The 19,319-nt window shown below is 44.8% G+C and overlaps 1 protein-coding gene across 2 annotated transcripts in view; it reads right to left on the reverse strand.

Annotated features, from left to right (window-relative positions):
- Stk39 (serine/threonine kinase 39) overlaps window positions 1–19,319 on the reverse strand; it is a 260,451-nt gene that overhangs the window by 201,851 nt on the left and 39,281 nt on the right. The window contains exon 1 of one of the 2 annotated variants that reach the window (XM_029536818.1): window positions 1,225–1,342. The exons of the other annotated variant lie outside the window; for it this stretch is intronic. Coding sequence (XP_029392678.1) covers window positions 1,225–1,234 — 10 coding nt within the window. The 5' untranslated portion in view covers window positions 1,235–1,342. Of the gene's footprint in view, window positions 1–1,224; window positions 1,343–19,319 lie in introns of those variants that run through there. 2 annotated transcript variants of the gene reach the window in all.

The raw sequence follows: 19,319 nt of genomic DNA on the forward strand, positions 1-19,319 counted from the left end.
TTCCCATCAGAATATAACTTCCCTTCAGAATATAACTTCCCATCAGAATATAACTTCCCATCAGAATATAACTTCCCATCAGAATATAACTTCCCTTCAGAATATAACTTGCCAAGGAGAGCTAAGAACAGCTTTGTGCAGCTTTGGTTCAAAGCATGTTCTACTGTGAGTTGTGATCTAAACTTGGAAGCCTGCTGTAATAGACTGAAGAGTCCCAGGGCTAAAGGAAGCCCATGCTTCGATGGGGAGGAAGAAGTGACCTGACAATTTTTCAAAGGGCCATTTAGAAATAATGAGAAGACGGTGCTGCTTTAAGGAGCTTTATGTACTTTGCTGAACAGATTAAAGGGAAGCCTGAAAATGTAGACTTGGAGATCCAATAAATAAGCAAGCGTTAGAATGTGAAGTGGAAGCAAGTGAAGGGTTAAAAAGAGCCTTTTCTTAATGCTGAACTATGACTCACTAACATTTGATGGTGTGTTTCTAAGAACCTTGGGATTAGAGAGCCTTGAACATTTCTCATTTTATTCCAGACATCCATCCATCATGAATTAAAATGTTCTATAGGATAGTGGCCCATGTGCCAGACTAAGAAAATTATGTATTTCCATCTTGTCAGGATGTTTTAAGTCAATATAGATTTTTTTCTGGTAACTTTCTGGTAATTCCAGGCAAAGAACTGCTTCTAAGTTTTAGATAGAAATTGTGGTGATTGCAGCCGGAGGCAGAGTTTCCTTGAATTCGTTACCAAGGTACAGGTCTGTCTTTGTGGGCATGTGTTCTCATTTCCTCGTTCCTACTGTTACTTGAACTGAAGCAATCGCCAGAAAACTCCATAGCTGCATTCAGACACCAAGTTACCCAGAGGAATACGTCCTGGATACGTAATTCAGTGTCATAACTTTGGGTTTCAGCAAGTATTTAAGAAACTAGCACAGACTACAGTGCTTCTTCTATTAAAAGAAGAAAGGAAATCGGGGACTGAGATGTAAATTTCACCTTCAACACTTGCGACCGTCTATGCGTGGGTCTCCTGTGACTCCTCACCCAGCCCCCAGCACCTTGTTCCTTCGTACTTACCTCAGAGGTATTCCCATTACATGAACCAACATTCACAGAGCCTAACACAGTAACAACCCCTTGAAACACCACTCCCTGGCTACCTCATTTCAAGGAATAGGCTTAACAGCCACAGGAAAGCACCCATATTAATTCTTCACTTACGTGAATTCATCGGCAAAACTAAACAGTAACTAAACTTCTGTTGGGTGGCAAGTCATTCACTAGGTGATAAAAGTCCAAAGGTGGCTGCTCCTGATATAAGCTGGAGAAATCTTTCATTTTGATCATTTCCTATGCAGAATAAAAGACGAGATCAGATCGGTACCTCCAGTGGCCTGAACTTTTGCTACAGATTAACACATATATGGTACAGCCCCAAGGCACAATACATTTAGAGAAAGGGCCTTTTAGGAGCATAGAAATCAAAGGTGCATCAGGGGTGACAATTAGCATGACTGGAATTGCCAAGGAAGAATTCACTCCCCTCTCTCCTTACTGGGAGAAAAGGTACTGGGTCAGCAAACAAGGAAGAGACTCCTGGAAATCACTGTGGACAGTACCTTGAACTGCACACTGTCTATGTCTAACTAGCCTCCTGAACTATGGAAGTAAATTTTAGTCTGCACTTCAGAGCACTTGGCCTATGCTATTTTGTTACAGCAGCCCCAGAACACTGACACAAAGCTGTTGAACGTCTATTCTAAGCCGCCACGCTGCCACTGACACCTGTGGTGAACACCATGCTAATTACAAATTCTGACCTAATTAAGTCTATAACCAGAGGCAAGAATCACCTGAAGTGCCTTTGGTAAATCACTGTAGTTTCCATATCATAGCTTAGCAAGATCTTTAAAAATGAGGTTAGATGAATGTCTTAGTCACTGTTCTATTGCTGTGAAGGGACACACAACCATGACCATGGCAATGCTTAAAAAGAAAGTATTTAATTGGGGGATTGCTTACGATTAAGAAACTGAGAACCATGACAGGGAGCATTAGCTGAGAGCTTTACATCCTGATCTGCAGGAAGCAAGAAGAGGGGGATTGGGGGTGGGGGCAGGCAGGCAGACAGAGACAGACAGAGAGACAGAGACAGACAGAGAGACAGAGACAGATAGAGACATTTGGGCTGTCATATATGCTTTTGAAACCTTAATGACATGCCTCTCTCAACACGCCACACCTACTCCAACAAGGCCACACCTCCTCATCCTTCCCAAACAGTTCCACTAACTGGAGACCAACCATTCAAACATATGAGCCTCTGAGACCATTCTCATTCAGACCACCCCAAAGAAGATCCTACTCATTAAAGGTATGGATTTTCTCTGTGACTTTGGGCCTAATATCTAAACTTCAACTTCCTTAATAAACTAATAAAATCCACTTGTATGGCTCAACAGCAATAATGTGTTTCACACCCCCACCCAAAAAAAAAACCCCAGCCAACTGAGTAAATATACGGTGCTCTTGATGGGCCTCACTGCTCCCAGCGAACCACGAAGGCAGCCAACTTTCCCTACAGGCTGTATGCGTATGGAACCTAAAGGACTCAGGCCAAAGTGCTCCTGGTTAGCATAGGTTCATCCTGCTTAGTATCACGAAGGCCCTATTGGCTTGAAGTGAAGGAAAAAGTATTGAAGTTGGAAGCAAAATGCTCAATGCTTCTCAAGGTCTGGTGCAACATGATAAACAGTAGAACCTAAAATGGAAAAGACCACTCTGACAATCAAGCAGCAGTGAAGAATTAATATTCTATTGCTAAACTTGATGTGGTCGACGTTGGTTTGTATCCTAAGGCACACCTTTATACCATATTTGACCATTAATTACATAGATTCACAGCCCAGTGCTACAATGTATTAGCTACTTATTCTTGAATGGATAATTGAATTTTTGCATCCCTCAGTTTCTTATAGGTTAGATGGCAATAATAATACCCAGCTTAAAGGGTGGTTGACAGGAGCTAGTAAATTAATACATGGGAAACCCTTGGAATGGTGTCCAGTGTACAATAAGACCTAATTAAAAAGTCTAGCTAGCATTTGAGGTCAAATGTTATTGTCAACTTGTCATTTTAATACTGTATAATATTCCATGACATTGGTGAGCCATAATTTACCAGTCCTTGTGCTAAGAGTATTCCCTTATTCCAATAACCAGTATATTTCCTTCTAATAAGCAGCAGCATCTAGTGTATCTCCTCTCCCCTCTCTCCTTCTCTCCCTCCCTCCCCCCTCTCTCCACAAAAAAGTTTATTTATGTTTATTTAAGTTAAAGTCAGGATGTAGTTGATTACCTGAGTAACAGTGTCCCCTAGATTACAAGACAGGGGCTGGGTATTGCATTAACCTCTGGAAATCATGATGGCCACTGGGAAGAAGTCTATCATCGTATCCTACTTACACGAGGAACACCAAGTCAAAACCTTGATAAGGGCTAGGACCTTTCCTAGCACATAGAAAGGCTCTTTAATTATGTTCCACAGCCATATACTCACTCTGCCAGTGAGTACAGTCCGGGGTCGTCTCAGGTTTTCATTACAGAAGTGTTGGCATGTGGTATATACAGTACACAAAACAAATGGCTTTTGGCTCAAGTGCTTTCTTCCAGCCCTCTCGCCCCAGCTCACTCTGCTCTATTTATATCCACACTCACAGTCCACAGAGCCAACCAGTCACATGAGCACCAGAAACTGACCAGGGGAGACTCTGGTGAATGGATACACGTGAGTTTCACAGAGGTACAGCGATTTAACCTGCAAAGATTGCCTACGCTTGCAGAAAAGCTATAAAGCCTGACTTGTGTAAGCTCTCCCGAACTTTTAAGGCTGCTGATTAGTGTGATGTTATTGTTTTTCATATAAAAGCACTCAGTCGGGGCTGGTGAGATGGCTCAGTGGGTAAGAGCACCCGACTGCTCTTCCGAAGGTCCAGAGTTCAAATCCCAGCAACCACATGGTGGCTTACAACCATCCTTAACAAGATCTGACGCCCTCTTCTGGAGTGTCTGAAGACAGCTACAGTGTACTTACATATAATAAATAAATAAATCTTTAAAAAATAAAAAAATAAAAAATAAAAGCACTCAGTCAAGAAGCAGCTTTCCAAGGGCCACACTTTTCCTAAACATAAGACTACTATTTGGGCTGGGCGGTGGTGGCACATGCCTTTAATCCCAGCACTTGGGAGGTAGAGGCAGGCGGATTTCTGAGTTTGAGGCCAGCCTGGTCTACAGAGTGAGTTCCAGGACAGCTAGGGCCATACAGAGAAACCCTGTCTCAAAAACCAAACAAACAAAAACAAAAACAAAAACAAAAACAAAAAAAGACTAGTATTTTGTTTCCCAGTTGTACCCATTCTTACCTGATGGTCCAAAATTTAGAATATCTATTAGGCCATGCATATAAAGCTGTCATTTGACTGGCTGAAAAATGATCTCAGAAATGGTTTGGTGGTGCCAGGGAAATGAAATATTCACATGTAAGAGAGTGAAACAAGAACCTTATCTCTCACCCTATACTAATACCAACTTCAGACGGATCAAGGACCTTAATGTAAGACCTGAAATGCTCAAACTCAGAGAGAGCGGGAGAGAAAACACCTTGAGGTACAACCCCAGGCCAGGTTTTATGGAAAGATTTCTACTTGCTCAGGAAACAACAGCAACAAGCTAGAGTTCCATGAAATTAAAATGCTTCTGCACAGCAAAAGGAGGCAGTCCGGTGAAGGAGCAGCTGGGTGAGAGAGAAGCTGTGCTAAACACCGGGGGGGGGGGGGGGGGATTGAGGAGAAGTAGCTAGAATACATAGAATACTCCAGAACCGAAACAGCCTAAACCCAGCATCCAGGCTAATGCTGAAGTACAGGGTTGGGGAGAAGGTTCGGTGGGCAAAGTGTTTGCTGCACAAGAAGGTAGCGCTGAGTTTGGACCTCCAGCACTAATGCAGGAAAGCCACTTGTGTGTGCCTATAATGCCAGCCCTAGGAAGGAGGACACAAGAAAATCCCTTGTTCTGGCTGACTAGCAAATCTATCCAAATCGATAAACTCTGCATTTGTGAGACACTGTCTCAAAAACTAAGATACAGAAATTGCGAAAGGCATCTGGTATTCTCTGGCCTTAACTTTCGTGCACACACAAACACAGACAAACAGACAAAAGATGAAGTGCAACTGGCCAATCAACATGTGGGGAAAAACAATATGCAACCAGTACTAGGTACTGGAGAAATGCAAATGACTACCATACTGAGAGAGCGTCCCAGCCTGGTCTGAATGGCACTGGATGGAGAAAGCAAATCATATTAAGTGATGGCGAGGATAACGGCAAAAAGGACTCATCCAGAGCTCTGCTGGGAGGGTGAATGAGTCCAAGCACCATGGAAATCAGCATGGAGGTTTCTCAGTAAAAAACAAACAAAAAACTAAAAATAGATCTACCCTAACACCCGTCTCTACCACTCCTGGGAACCTGCCCAAGAACTCTGAGTCTGTCCATCACAGAAGATACTTGCACATCAATGTTTATTGAAGCACTGTTCACAACAGCTAAACTCACCAAAAAACCATCTAGTTAACAGCACAGAAATTAAAACAAAACAAAAAAAGTATCCCCAGGATGTGATTTTTAGGTGAGGCATCAGAAGGGGGGGGGGGCACAGGATCCAACCGGAATGCAGGTAAAGAGGCCATCCCGGAGTCCACGCTGAGTCGTAGATAACAACGTCACGCCCTGCCAACATCGCTGAGACCAGGGCAACGGAGACCATGTCAGAACAACAGACACTGTGTGTGTATTTTTACAATTCGTGGATCCTGAATTTGATAGAGAGATGTAAGAATCATATACAAGTGACATGAAAGTCATGCATCTCATATATGAAAGCTATGTGACACGCTACATATGTAGAATGACATGTATGTATATGACATGGACGTAGGAGCAAAACTGACTAGGGAGATGATAAGGGCTGATGGGAGGAGAGACGGAGAGACCGAGGATGGAGAGATTCATAAAACGGAAGACGCTCGAAACATACTAGAGTCTCACATGAAAATTTTCTTTAAAACCCACTGTTACGCACAAATAATGCATGCCAATAAAAATTACCGCACTACAAATGATTCAGCGTGAAACGATTATGTTTCAGGAAGTGACCCAAACCGCTTTACTGTATGTTGACCTCTGCCTCAGTGGGTTGTCTGCAAACAGAGAGGAAACCTCACAGAGCTACGCTTCTGCCACCTGCTTCATCCTCTGTGACAGGAATACACAGTGGCATCTCAAGTCACTCATAAAGGACAACCTCGAGAGAAGTAGCACATGTCAGCTGCTATATGCATTAATGTACAAAATAGATTCTTTCAGTGCTCTGTCCACATGAATGTACCATACCAGGAGGCTACGAGGAGTCTGGCATAGCAAAGCCATAATTTTCAATACAGCCATAAAACATGAATGACCTTGTATACGCCATAGTTGACTCGGTTGATATGTAAAGTTCTGCCTTTGTCAGGTTAATGAAAGGGGTAGAGATTAGGAGAGAGGAACAGAGAGAGAGAGAAAGAGAAAGAAACAGAGAGAGACAGACAGACACGGCAACAGAGAAACTGAAAAAATATCCTTAATTTTCACCTCTGACCTTCCTGAACAAGCCAGCAAAGCATTTAGAGGTCACACACCTGACCATGAAAGGTGGCCCTTGTATGGAACTCATCAAAAACCATCTAATTAGTGCCACAGAAAAACAAAAAGTAGCCCCAGGTTCTGATTTTAAGTGAGATAGCAGTAACCTGAGTATGGAATCCAGCTAGAAAGAATGTAAACGAGCTTACCTTAGGTTTCAAAGTACACTGCCCTTACACGGGGCAAGCAGGGAAGGTAAACTGCTCACTCCCCTGCAGAAGGCACATGGACTAGGATGGCTGTCATAAAGAAAAGCGGGTGGCAGTTTAACGGGCTGCGATAATAAATGCTAAGTTTCAGACCATCCAGGTAAATGCTAAGCAAGAGTTAGACACTCGCAGCGCTAAGCATCTGTTATGCTGCTGGTAAGTGGCACCCAACTCAAGGGGATTAGTACCAAGAGTTACTCCCAACGCTTTTACTTAAATAAATAATATACAGAACACACATACACACACACACACACACACACACAAACCCATGCACGCGAGAGCGCAGACATCCTCTGTGAATCTGATTACCTGCCAATTAAAAATGCATTGAGCACCTTCCACAGCCTGTGTGAGGCTCCGGTGCAATTCTCAACACCAGAAAATAGAACCGGTCATAAACAGTCACGCGGGTCTGGCCCCTCAAAATAAAACTGTTTCCTAGAATTTCCATTCCAAAGATAAGAGTACTCTTGATAGTAAAACACACAAGGTCTTCAGTAGCAAATGTGTTGTTGCTGTTTATTTATTTATTTGCTGTTTTCCTACGGAGGAAGAGGACAGATATGCCCCGGGGACGGAGTACGGAGGGCTTGAGCTGAAGCCTTCGCGAGGAACCGCCAGCAGTGCCAGCCACTTTCTCACGGCTCCCACTGATGCCCCCACAACCCTCACCCCAACACTTAACATGCCTGTGGTGTCCTTCAGCCACTGTCTGAAAACAGATGTCCCTTGTAAGCATCCCATTGGTGGTGAACCACATGTCCCTTCACTGGGGAGGTGATTCATAGACGAGGGAGATAGACATGGGTTCCATTCTGGATACGGACAAAGGAGAGGTGCCACCAAGCTGTGTGATCAGGGCAGGGAGCGAGTGTACCTAGTTCCAGGGCTCTCTACCTCTGCATTGGTCTCTGAGCAGAAGCCTGGCTGGGACGGTGTAGGGAACGCTCCAGTGTCCAGCCTTGGAGGCTACCTGCCTAAAGGCACTTCTCATTTCCATAGCATCCAGTTCAGTTCTGGAGTCAAGAGTGATGGCCCAACTGATTCTGTGACTCCGTTTCCATCAGAATACCCTGGGAGCCTCCCACTTCTTACCTGCCGCATCCAGTAGTCGGCAGGTAAGAACCACACAAAATGTGTCAGATTCATAGAACCTAGACTTCTGTGGGAAATCCCCACCAGGGGAACCCGGTGACCTGCTGACACTCATGACAACCCTCCATGCCCATCCCAGGATGTCCTTTATCAGGTCCTCAACTACAGGCTGCGCACACTCTACAGAGGAAAAAAATCTAATTTTTACATTCGGCAAAGGAGCATGCTAAAGTTCTCACCCACGTCTGACAGAACTGAACACTCGCCTGTTCTGCTCTGAGGGGGCAGAAGCTCCTCCCAGAGAAACCCACTTGTTCTACTGATTAAATCAGCCCTGTGGAAGCCAACATTCCACAAAGGAATGTCCATTACCATTTGCACAGATAAACAGATAGAGCCACTGGCCAAAGCCAAGAGGCATGAATGTCCCACTTAGACTATGCACACCAGAGCAGTGGCCTCTAGGTCTGGACTCCTCCAACCTCAACCCTCCCTGCTTCCATGCATGCGGGTTTTGTACTAACAGGAAGAAGCCACCCGTCTAACTGGACGCAACGCCGGGAACAGGATGCAGGATCTCATGAGTCTGTGATGTTTAACCGGGGGAGAACCTTTTCTCCCAGCTGATCATAGCAGAACCCATAGGCTAAGCACTGATATCACTGTCAGCTGCAGAGGACAATACTCAGCGTTGGTGGCCTTCTTCCATAGGTCATTAGCATACCCATAACCTCCATCCAAGTGTCTAGGATAGTCATAGGGACAGCAACAGTCTGGACACCGCTTAGCAAGGATGTGTCAGACCCAAATTTATATATCACTAGCCTTGTGTGCATGAGGACGGTTAGCACAGAGAGCCTTGCAGAGAGGTGGATAACTACGGACTTCTGCTTGCCTTTTATAACTGAGGAACCAGGCACAGCTCCATCAATAGCTTGCCCAAAGCAACACTGCTTCGAGCAGTCTGGCTGCAGACACCCCCAGTCCTAACTGAGGCATGGGCAGGAAGCAGAGAGAAAGGGGAAGAAAGCGCAGCCCTGAGGAGATGTGTGTATGACTCCTCACTGCAGTCGCCTGTGATTCCACGGAGGCCCAGATCCTGTGAGTGGCCCCTTAGTGAATGCTACCGCTAGTAGATGCCGCTGAAAACAAACCCTACGACGGTGTGACAACTGCTACACAGAACGATGCTGAGAAACCAGGATAAAACCTGTCCGCTCTCAGGTCACTAACCATCCCTGGCCACTATATCCATGAAGCAACAAGTAACTAGTTTCCCCCAGCTCAAGGACGGAGCTGTTTGTTTTGTTTGTTTGTTTGTTTGTTTGTTTAAGAGAGAAGTCCATTCATTCGCTCTCACGCTGCCTGCGCCTTCCTTACCTTGGCATCAGAGTTCACTGTCTTCAACACTGTACTGCTGCTTATCTGGTGTCCCCTGGCAACCCGAGTTGTAAATTTCAACCACAGAGCAGGAAATCGGGTGACTAGTCCGAGATGACAGCAGAACACAGGAGCCATCAGGAATGAAGGCACAGACTGCACCATTAGTGGAGAGCAATGTCCCAAGAACCCTGGAGGCCTTGGGAGGACATGCTGAGCAGGAAGAGGAGAAACGACGAGGAAGAGCAAGATAAGTCCTGGGTAATGCGGCGAAGTCCTGTGTCCACTGGGCCCAACCCAGGGTCTCTTCCTAATGGAGGCTAGCTCTGGGTCCCACAGCTGTCTGAGAGGGAGCCTGGTGAGGAATCAGAAGTCTGCTGCTTCTCCCTACAGACTTGGGTCAGGGTCCGAGGTGTGAAGCATGTGCAGACAGTTAGGTGATTGTAGAGGTCACCGGGTACCTTCCGACGTAGGTGTGCAGCAGTTGATCTGGAGGGTCTGTTGTGTCTGTGCTGTGACTCTCTATGCTGTCCTGAGTGACAGGATGCTGTTGGTTCATGGGCCACAAGTTTTGCATCATCACAAAGGTTCTGGGCACTCACTTCCTTACACGAGAGTAAAAGAACCTAGAAGCTTACTAGCCAACCACAGTGGGAAAGTTAGCCCTGGTTGGAAGGGGCAGATGCCTTAGCGGGGAAGGGGAAGCCATGGCTTTCTCCTGCTTTAAGAGTGCAAATGGAAATCAGTGCACTATGAGAAACCATATTTAAGGATTTTCTGTGTGTTTAGCTTTATTACATTGACAATTCGACATCTACTCCACACTATCCCATATATATTTAGCACTTGATACTCAGTTACATTTTGAGAAATGAGCTACAAAGGAAAGAGAAGAACAAATCTATTTCCTGTCTCAGTAGACCAAGTAAAATACAACTTTAGAATTATTTCCAGCAACTAAGTAGGATGAGAAATGTCCTGCATAGCTTTGGGCACTGGAGCACTTGCTCCCCAGTGGATAGTGGCTGTTTGGGAGACTGAGGAGGTGTGGCCTAGATGTAAGAAGAAGTCGCCAAGGATTTCCAAGCCATTCCCAGTGAACTCTGCTTCCTGCTTGTGGTCCAGCCTCAGCATCCTGCTCTCAGGTGCTTGCTGGCATGCGTGCTCCACATCTGTGACTGCTCTTGTCCTTCTGGAACCATGACCCTAAGGAAGTCTTCCTTCCCCAAGTCACCTTGATCTCCATGTTATACCGCAGCAATAGAAAAATGACTGATACAACTTTCTGTTCCCTGCAAATGTATTCTATCCATCTAGAGAGCTTGGGACCTCAAATAATATGAGAAGCTAAGGCTACACAGTAAATCATTAGAGCAGCCAGATCATTGTATTTGCTTTTGTTCAGTATATATTAAAGCCCTCGGTAACACACACATCAAATACATTTCACAATAGCAAACCTGTCAAAAATCCAACATATGCAAATTACCTGGTATCATAAAAATATGTCATTACACACACTTTTTATTGAAACTACTTTCTGGACATGTGTGTGTGTATGTACCTGTGTGCTTGTGTATATATGGCTATGGGTACACCTGTGTACATGTGCATGTGAAACCAGAGAATAGCTTTTTGTATTACATGTATTACTGAACCTGGGACTCACTGACGGGCCAAACAGAAAGCCCTTGATTCGTGCTGTCTCTGTCTCTCAGTACTGGGATTATAGCTTATTATTTTTTAAAGATTTATTTATTTAACTTTATGAGGATGAATGTTTACATGTATGTATGTATGTATGTATGTATGTATGTATGTATGTGCACCTTGTGTGTGCACGGTACCACAAAGGTGAGAAGACAACATCAGCACTGGTATGTTTGTGAGTCACCATACAGGTGCTGGGAACAGACTCAGGTCTTTGCAACAGCGGCTAGCTCTCTTAACCGCTGAGTCATCTCTCCAGCACCCAGAACCAGCTTTTTATGTGGGGGCTGGGAATCTGAGCTCACAGCCTCATGATTAGATGGCAAGAACTTTGTGGGCTGGACCATCTCCCCAATCTCTGCAATGAAACTGCATTCTTGGAGCAAGAGATCCAGGTACTCAGATGAATGTTGTGTGTTCTGCTGCGAGATGTTGGAATGGCATGTGTATCAGTGACCAGGGAGGCACTTACTGCACCTTTTATACTTTTTAGTAGCTTTGTTGATTTAGACTGATGGGGCTTGTTAAACTAATCTCTTAAGAAATAAACTTCTGCATTTCCTTTGTTTTTCATTTATTCTGCTTTAATAAGAATTGTTTAGCTTTTATAAGATTTTTTTTTCCCTTACTGTGTGTCATATTTTTTGGTTAACTAATGTTTCTTCCTTGAATTCCTAGTGCTTACACGACTGTTAACCACTCCTGTGGTTTACCTTTCTACCAAGACAACCTTAAAAGTCTATTGGCCAAGTTCTTCATTCTGTATTCTGGACTATGGACTATTGGAACAGGGTATGGGCCCAAATCCTGGAAAAACCCAAGATTGAGCATTCTAATGTAAATTAGTTTCACTTTGTTATGTGGCAAAGACAGCGCTTCGGTGCATCCAGTCCCAGGGAAGATGTGAAGGATCAATTCAAATGAATGAACAGCTCCAACAAATCCTCCCTCATTAAAAGGGCAGGAGCGGGTGAGTGAGCAAAGCATACAGCACCTACTGACTGTGTACAATACTCACAATCAATGAGACTTTAACCATACAAGCACTTGCTTGCAGTTGAAGAAGAAGTTTAATTTATAGCTCATACCAAAACGTCAGAGAATGTGTGCTTGTTCATTCAGTCAATAAATGTTGTGGGCTGTCCAATATGGACCAAGCATTATTTAAGCTGCTGGAAAGGAAGCAGAGAATACATTTTTCTACCCTCCTACAGTTTACATTTTAATGTGGGAGGTGACAGGGACTTCGAAATATCATGGACAAGATCAATTTTAGACTGCAGTAAGTGTGATGGCAGATGTTAAACTGTAGTTAGTTACCATGAGGCTACTTCTTACGACGCTCAGGTGAGAGGGTAGAAAGGAGTCACCCTGCAAGTATCCTGATGCCTTTGTCTGGGAAATTCACGGGCCCGAGACATGGGTTGTGTCAAGCTTATTCACCAAAGGACAAGTGGGAAAAGGTGACAGGCAGGCAGGCAGGACACGACACACACACACACACACACACACACACACACACACACGAGCAGTGTAAACCAAGAATGCTTCAGAGAACTGTTTAAAGAGAATGGCAAGATCCCATTTAGACCTTACAGTTACAGTGCTCACTCTGGGGTCCCGAGGGGAGGCAAGGCGCTACACGATACAGTCTGATGGAGCGCGATGGTTACAGAGTTGCTACATATGTGCCAGCACAGGTTGGCGGTGGCATGTGCACAAGCAGTCAAGAAGAGGAAGGAAGTGGTCGACGGGGGATGCATCTGGAACTAGCGTCACAGCCTTTGCTGATTGATGGTGGACTAGAAGAGAGTTTCAGGAAGAAAGCATTCTGGGATGAAAACTGATCATGTAATCACTGTTTCTATGGGCTGCATCTCCGATACACAAATATATGTTATTCACTCTATCCTTCCCCAGACTCTGGCCCAGTCAACAAGATTGGCCCATCCTGCTCCAGGCGACAATTTTTTTTTGTTTTGTTTTTGTTTTTGTTTTTCGAGACAGGGTTTCTCTGTATAGCCCTGGCTGTCCTGGAACTCATTTTGTAGACCAGGCTGGCCTAGAACTCAGAAATCCGCCTGCCTCTGCCTCCCGAATGCTGGGATTAAAGGCGTGCGCCGCCACACCTGGCTCAGGCGACAATTGTAAAGAACCAGCTACCGAATGTTGTTTGCTACCGCACATTGTTTGATTGACCTCCAATCTCACAAATAAAGGTAACCTTGTGTTGGAGGAAGACGGCTGGAAAGCAGCCTACTATAGTCTCCCAAGGACTGAGTAATTAGAGTCACGCAGAGGAAGATGCATTTCTACACACTAGGAGTTCCTTCAGAGAGAACTGTCCCATCCCTCTTACAGAGGTCCAGACAGGCGCACTGCCTTCAGAAAACCAAAACACAGAATTTAAATGTTTTGCATTTCCAGGCATTTTCCCATCGAATGCTTCCTAAGGCTTAAAGGAAATACCTAAAAAACCGAAAGCTCTTTCTTTCTTCCCTTCCTTTACTGAAATAAAACTGCATTAAATTATAGCGACGTTCTTTCTTTTAATCCCATTAACCAAAGTCCACCATGGTGGTATGTTATGTCGCTACACTCACTCACAAGCGCACACTTGAGCTCACACTCACAGACTGGACTCCCACATATATTCACAACTGTGAGTTTATATCCTGCTGTTGCCAATAATGAGGTCACAGTTTCCACATCTGTATTGTGTGTCTCTGAGGACATACACTGTGGTGCGACATGCCCAACGTGTTATCAAGCCATCAACTCTTGCTGTTGGCCCTTGTCTTCTCCTCCATCTCAGTGTGACATAATGCTGGAAAGGGGATAACCTGCCCTTGATGCAAACGAATGCTCCAGCAGTGCCAAGTGAATAAGCATTGAGGCTTTCACACGGCCACCTTATTTGGTGATTCACCAACTCACTTGTAAAATCATTTATCTGTCAATGATTTGCCAAGCCAAGTGAGTATAAAAAGTCAGTCAATTTCACTTGGAGATTATTTACCAGGGAGACTGCCATAACTCACAGCACACATCAGGAAGTCAGGTGAACCTACACCAGAAAATATTCACTACTACTACTACTACTACTACTACTACTACTACTACTACTACTACTACTTCTTCTTCTTCTTCTTCTTCTTCTTCTTCTTCTTCTTCTTCTTCTTCTTCTTCTTCTTCTTCTTCTTCTTCTTCCTTCTTCTTCNTCCTCCTCCTCCTCTTCCTCTTCCTCTTCCTCCTCCTCCTCCTCTTCCTCCTCCTCTTCCTCCTCCTCCTTCTTCTTCTAATGTGAGGGGAGAACAGACACTGAGAAGAAATCTCTTGTTCCCTTAACACTGTAGCTCCATCATGGCCTGTATTCACTAGAAAGCTAAGCACTGTCAGCAAGAGTCTCCCTGAATATCTTCCAGAAAGTTCTTACTTAGCACATGATATCCAAATGTGTGGTTTATAAACTCAGAACTATACATATAACACACAGATAAATATCAGTGGTAGAGAGGTCTCTTGGCTCAAGGCACACATGCAAATCACATGCTCATTTAGTTCCTATACCAGCAAGCCTCCAGATCCCTCCCTGTAACACCAGGGTCTAGGCAACATTGAACACAGCAGGAGTTCTGAAACCAGCTGCAGCTCCTGATGCCTTCAGAACTTCAGGAGTTCTACTCTTCAGAGGATGTGAAATACTTACCCTTCCTGTCTGAGAGGAGACCAGCATCAGCAGCCTGCCATGTCCCTCCCCCACATCTGAGAGACTACCAGCATGTTCTCTCTCCCTTTCTTTTCCCTGCCTACTTGATTGAACCTGTGAGCCCAGCTGTTTCAGGAGAACATCTGAAGGAGGAAGCAGTGGTTATCCATGGGTCAGATGTTATCACGGGAGAACCTGGACTCCACCCTGGAAAGCTTGACTTTACTGTTATAAAATTCAAAGAGCTCGGGGACCTAACGTTGCGAGACAGAACAATCTCTTTTTAAGTCAGAGAAACTAAGAGTTCCTTGACAGAGATCTTATGTGAGGGCTGCAAAGTGGCTACCTGAATACTACGATCGTTCGGCTGACACGTTTTATCTAAGATTTCTAAGGTTTGTATTCACGGCCTAAAATTCATTAAACTCAACCAATGGGGACTTCAAAGCGAGTCTGTGGGGAAGGGGCATTTTCATCAAGATGCTGAACTGCCAAGGCCCCTCTCTAGGGTTTCCATTTTCTAGTCATACTCCCCAGCTGACTTCTAATTTCTTAACTGAATGATGGAAATTCCATCCCATATTTTCCCTTTAAAGATGTTTGCCTCATAGCCTACACGGCACAGGCCAAGATGTAGCTGGCAAGGAGACGCCATGTCTCACAGAAAGATGTGGGTGGAACGGGTCCCATGAAAAGAGAGACCTCTGAGAATCCACACAGGCCCAAAGTTCTAGCACGTAGGACCACTGGTGTGTATTTGTAGGCAAGCCTGGGCTGTTTATTTTGTCCTTGTGTCAGGAAACTACAAACATTCATTTCAGAGTCAGCAAGTTCTGGCCATCAAGGGTCCACTCAGAAAGCCAGCTTTGTAGCCCCTTAAGCCGCAAGTGTAAAAGAAAACTTCTCAAAATGCTCCAGCTGTAACGATTTTAGATCCTTGGATCCACAGACTTAATTCAGTGAAGGATGAGACAAACTATACACAAACGGTTTACAAGTGTGTAGAATATAAGCACATCCACTGCAGTCCTGAAGGAATGTAGCTGGGAGCTGAGAGAAGCTGCCCACAGCTCTCTTCTCATTCCAGAGCCTTTCCAGACCTCTGAAGGCAGATGCCACCTCCCTGCCCCCTGCCCTTCCTTGCCCCAAATCACAAGGACCTTTGTCTAGCTGGGCTTCCTGCTCTGATTCCCAAAAGGCTTCTTAGAATACAGAGTCAAAATCATGTTCCAGGAAGAGCATTCAATCATAAGAAATCTCTAGTTATCGTTAAAGTAAAGAACAGACAGCAGGGGTTGTTACACTTGCAGCAACAGCTTTGAAAAATGACTCTGTCAATGGCTTCAGAGAAACAACTAGGAAGAGGCAAGGCCTCCTGGACAGGTGAAGAACCCCCCTCTTCACTGGAGAACCAGAGAGCTAGGAGTCCTGGTCCATCATCCTTAGCGGTGGGCCTCCTGTTCCAGGACCACTGTGATTCCTGAGAAAGACCCATGGTCATGATCAGCGGAACTTCCCAAACACAGACTCCAAGAAACAGCCTACAGGGGGAAATCTGCCCTTGTGTACTGGTTGATGGCTTTATGATTTGGAATGAGGAAGGCGCATGCATGGGTTATGAGGACAAACTGTTCTCTGCTCTCACTCCTGACTTACAAGAGTCAGAGCAACTTACCTTTTGAACAAGCCCCTGGAGACTTTCCTGTAGATATACTGCCATCACTCAAAGTTCTGACTAGCTTCAACAGAGATCATAGTAAAACACCAAGTCTAGACGTGGTCTATGCACATCATACCCACCCATCCACCCTCAAAGTGCCTTCACCCCATTTTGTGCCTGACAAAACTTGGCCCAAGTTCACATTTTTTTCAAAAGTGGTCCAATAAAAAGTTGTATCTGGGTCCCTCTGGCACATGGAGAAGTCTTCCTTTTGTGTGAATCCCTCTAAAAAGCAGAAGGAATTGCCTCTTTGTTTACTTGGTCATCCACCTACAGTCAGCCATGATGTGCCGAGTTCTGCCTCAAAGATGCCTTCATCAACCCAAGTCCTAGGCACAAGTGGCTGGACCCCAAGAATGACGCATATGAACTGAGTTACTAAAATCGTAAGGGACATAATACACAAAAGTTTGGTTAAACATTGAGATATTTGAAAACAAAGAGTACCCTGAACATATCGTGCAGGTTTATCGTTCTATGTGCTTGAGAAGTTCAGGCAGAAGGGTTACTTGACAGACAGAAGGACTATCTAGACAGATAGTGCTTCAAGACTGGGCATCAACAACTCTAGCACACAGCAAGAGAAAAGAGAAAAGAGGTTGGAAGACAAATCTAATTAGTTAACTAGGCGGCTATGGTAATACGCAGAAGACGGTGTGCATACATTTTCATCTCTGCTTCCAGATAACCCACTTAATACATGGCTGTGGTCCTCGGGCTGGCTGTGGTGATGAGCTTCCTGGGGAGGGAACAGTGTGGCCCTGCTTCATGTATCGTATGATGACACTTCTAGAACAGTTTAACAAAGGGATCTCTATCTATAGTGTGAGTTTATCAATCCAGCACTACTGAGAGACCAAGCTGATACATAACTCTTTATGGTAGCGTACTGCACTGTGTGTTACATGATGTGTAATGGCATCTCGTTTCAACCACTAGAGGCCAGCAGCAGGTCCCTTGCTCTGCACCTGTGACAACTTAAAGTGTCTACTGACATGACAGATGTACCTAGAATGTAGAGGGGGAAGAATCAGGATCAGTCTCCCGTGCACCAAAAGCCTGGGGTCTCAGACTTAGAGGGGCTCTCCCTGAAAGAGGGAAGAGAAAGAGAAACTGGATAAGGAGCTAAATCAGACACTGGCTCCTTGCACAGACGTTCACTGAGGACCGAAATTATCTGAGGGGAAAATCCAGAAATGTGGATGGTCCAGATCTTAGACAATCCGCATTAGGTAGCCAAAAATCAAACACACTTGGAAACACAACAAAAAAAGATGAAGCCAATAATAATAATAATAATAATAATAATAATAATAATAATAATAACAATAATAATTTTTAAGAATGGTGTTTAGCCCTGTGAGGCGCAGCTATATATAAAGTCAGGGCCTCATCTTCCAGGAAGCACTTTGTCCTAAGCTGTGTCCATGAGAAAGATCATGCCAGGGGTGTCAGCAGTGTCAAACGGAAGCCCCTATCATTGTGCAGATGTGATACTGAGACTAAATACCGTGGAGAGTGGAAACACAAGACCTGTTCTACACCAGGGACCTCCTGCCACCAGGAACAAAGCAAAAGGCTGGCCATAAAGCCCGCAGGCCAGATGTGTGTTCTTTAAAAGCTTGCGAAAGGCGCCAGGTGCGCCTGGAGTAGCAGCAGCCCAGGGGATTCTGAGGGCTCAACAAGCACCGTCCACTTGTCCTTGGGTACAGCACAGGTGCCCTGCTGAGAACTGTACACAAAGTAAGGCTGCCACACCTGGTCTCGCCCTTCGGGTAGGCACCTTGGGGCAACTTTAGAAAGAGTCCCTGGGGTGACATAAGCCAGAGGTAGTTCTGGGTCCGCCAAGGTTCCTGCCCTCCAACAACTGTGACCAAACTAAGGCAAAGAATGAGCCTGTCATTCAAACAAAAGGAGCAGGTGAACTGGGAAATTTCTTCACGCCAAAAACAAGTGGGAAGTTACAGAAGCGAGCAACAGTTCCCCAAGTCCTTGTCCAGGGAACCAGAGGCCAGAGCAAGGGCGGAATGCACAGCCTGAGTCCAGAGGACTGACAGGAACCCCAACAGCTGACGACAGGCCGACTGAACCACAGTGGCGCCTTTCTTACCAGTCAGGCCAAGCTCCCCTGCCCAGCAAGGAGCAAGATGTCCAAAGCAGCTGAATATGCAGTCCGCGCTTATAGTCCCAGCTACTTGGGGAGCTGAAGCAGGAGGATTACTTGGGTCTAAGAGGTCAGTTTTTATTCCCTGGCATCACAAAATGGAAAAATAAAAAAAGTGTATATGTATGTATGTATACATACTTGTGTGTGTGAGTGTGTGTGTGTGTGTGTGTGAGAGAGAGAGAGAGACAGACATGGATTTCTCTACATTATTTCAACTTTGCCATATACTTGAAATTTTCATGAAAATTTTAAAATTTTCAATTTTTTAAAATTTAAAAATTTTTTTTTTTTAAAAAATTTGTTTTGTTGGTTTTTTGAGACAAGGTTTCTCTGGGCTCAAAAACAGAAATCTACCTGCCTTACCTTCCCAAGTGCTGGGATGAAAGGTATACACCACCACGCACCACCTCTGAAAGCAAGTAGCATTACTCTACCCTAGAATGCGACAAGAGGAAAATAAATATACGCTAAATAAAACATCATAGACTAGAAAAGACTATGAACACAACGTAGAGTTTGTGAGACTAAATGCCGAAGTATCAGTGGCTGCTCTCTTTTGAAAGTTTGAAAGTAGGCT

This window comes from Mus pahari, chromosome 3 (genome assembly GCF_900095145.1).
Source record: "Mus pahari chromosome 3, PAHARI_EIJ_v1.1, whole genome shotgun sequence".
Taxonomy (NCBI): domain Eukaryota; kingdom Metazoa; phylum Chordata; class Mammalia; order Rodentia; family Muridae; genus Mus; species Mus pahari.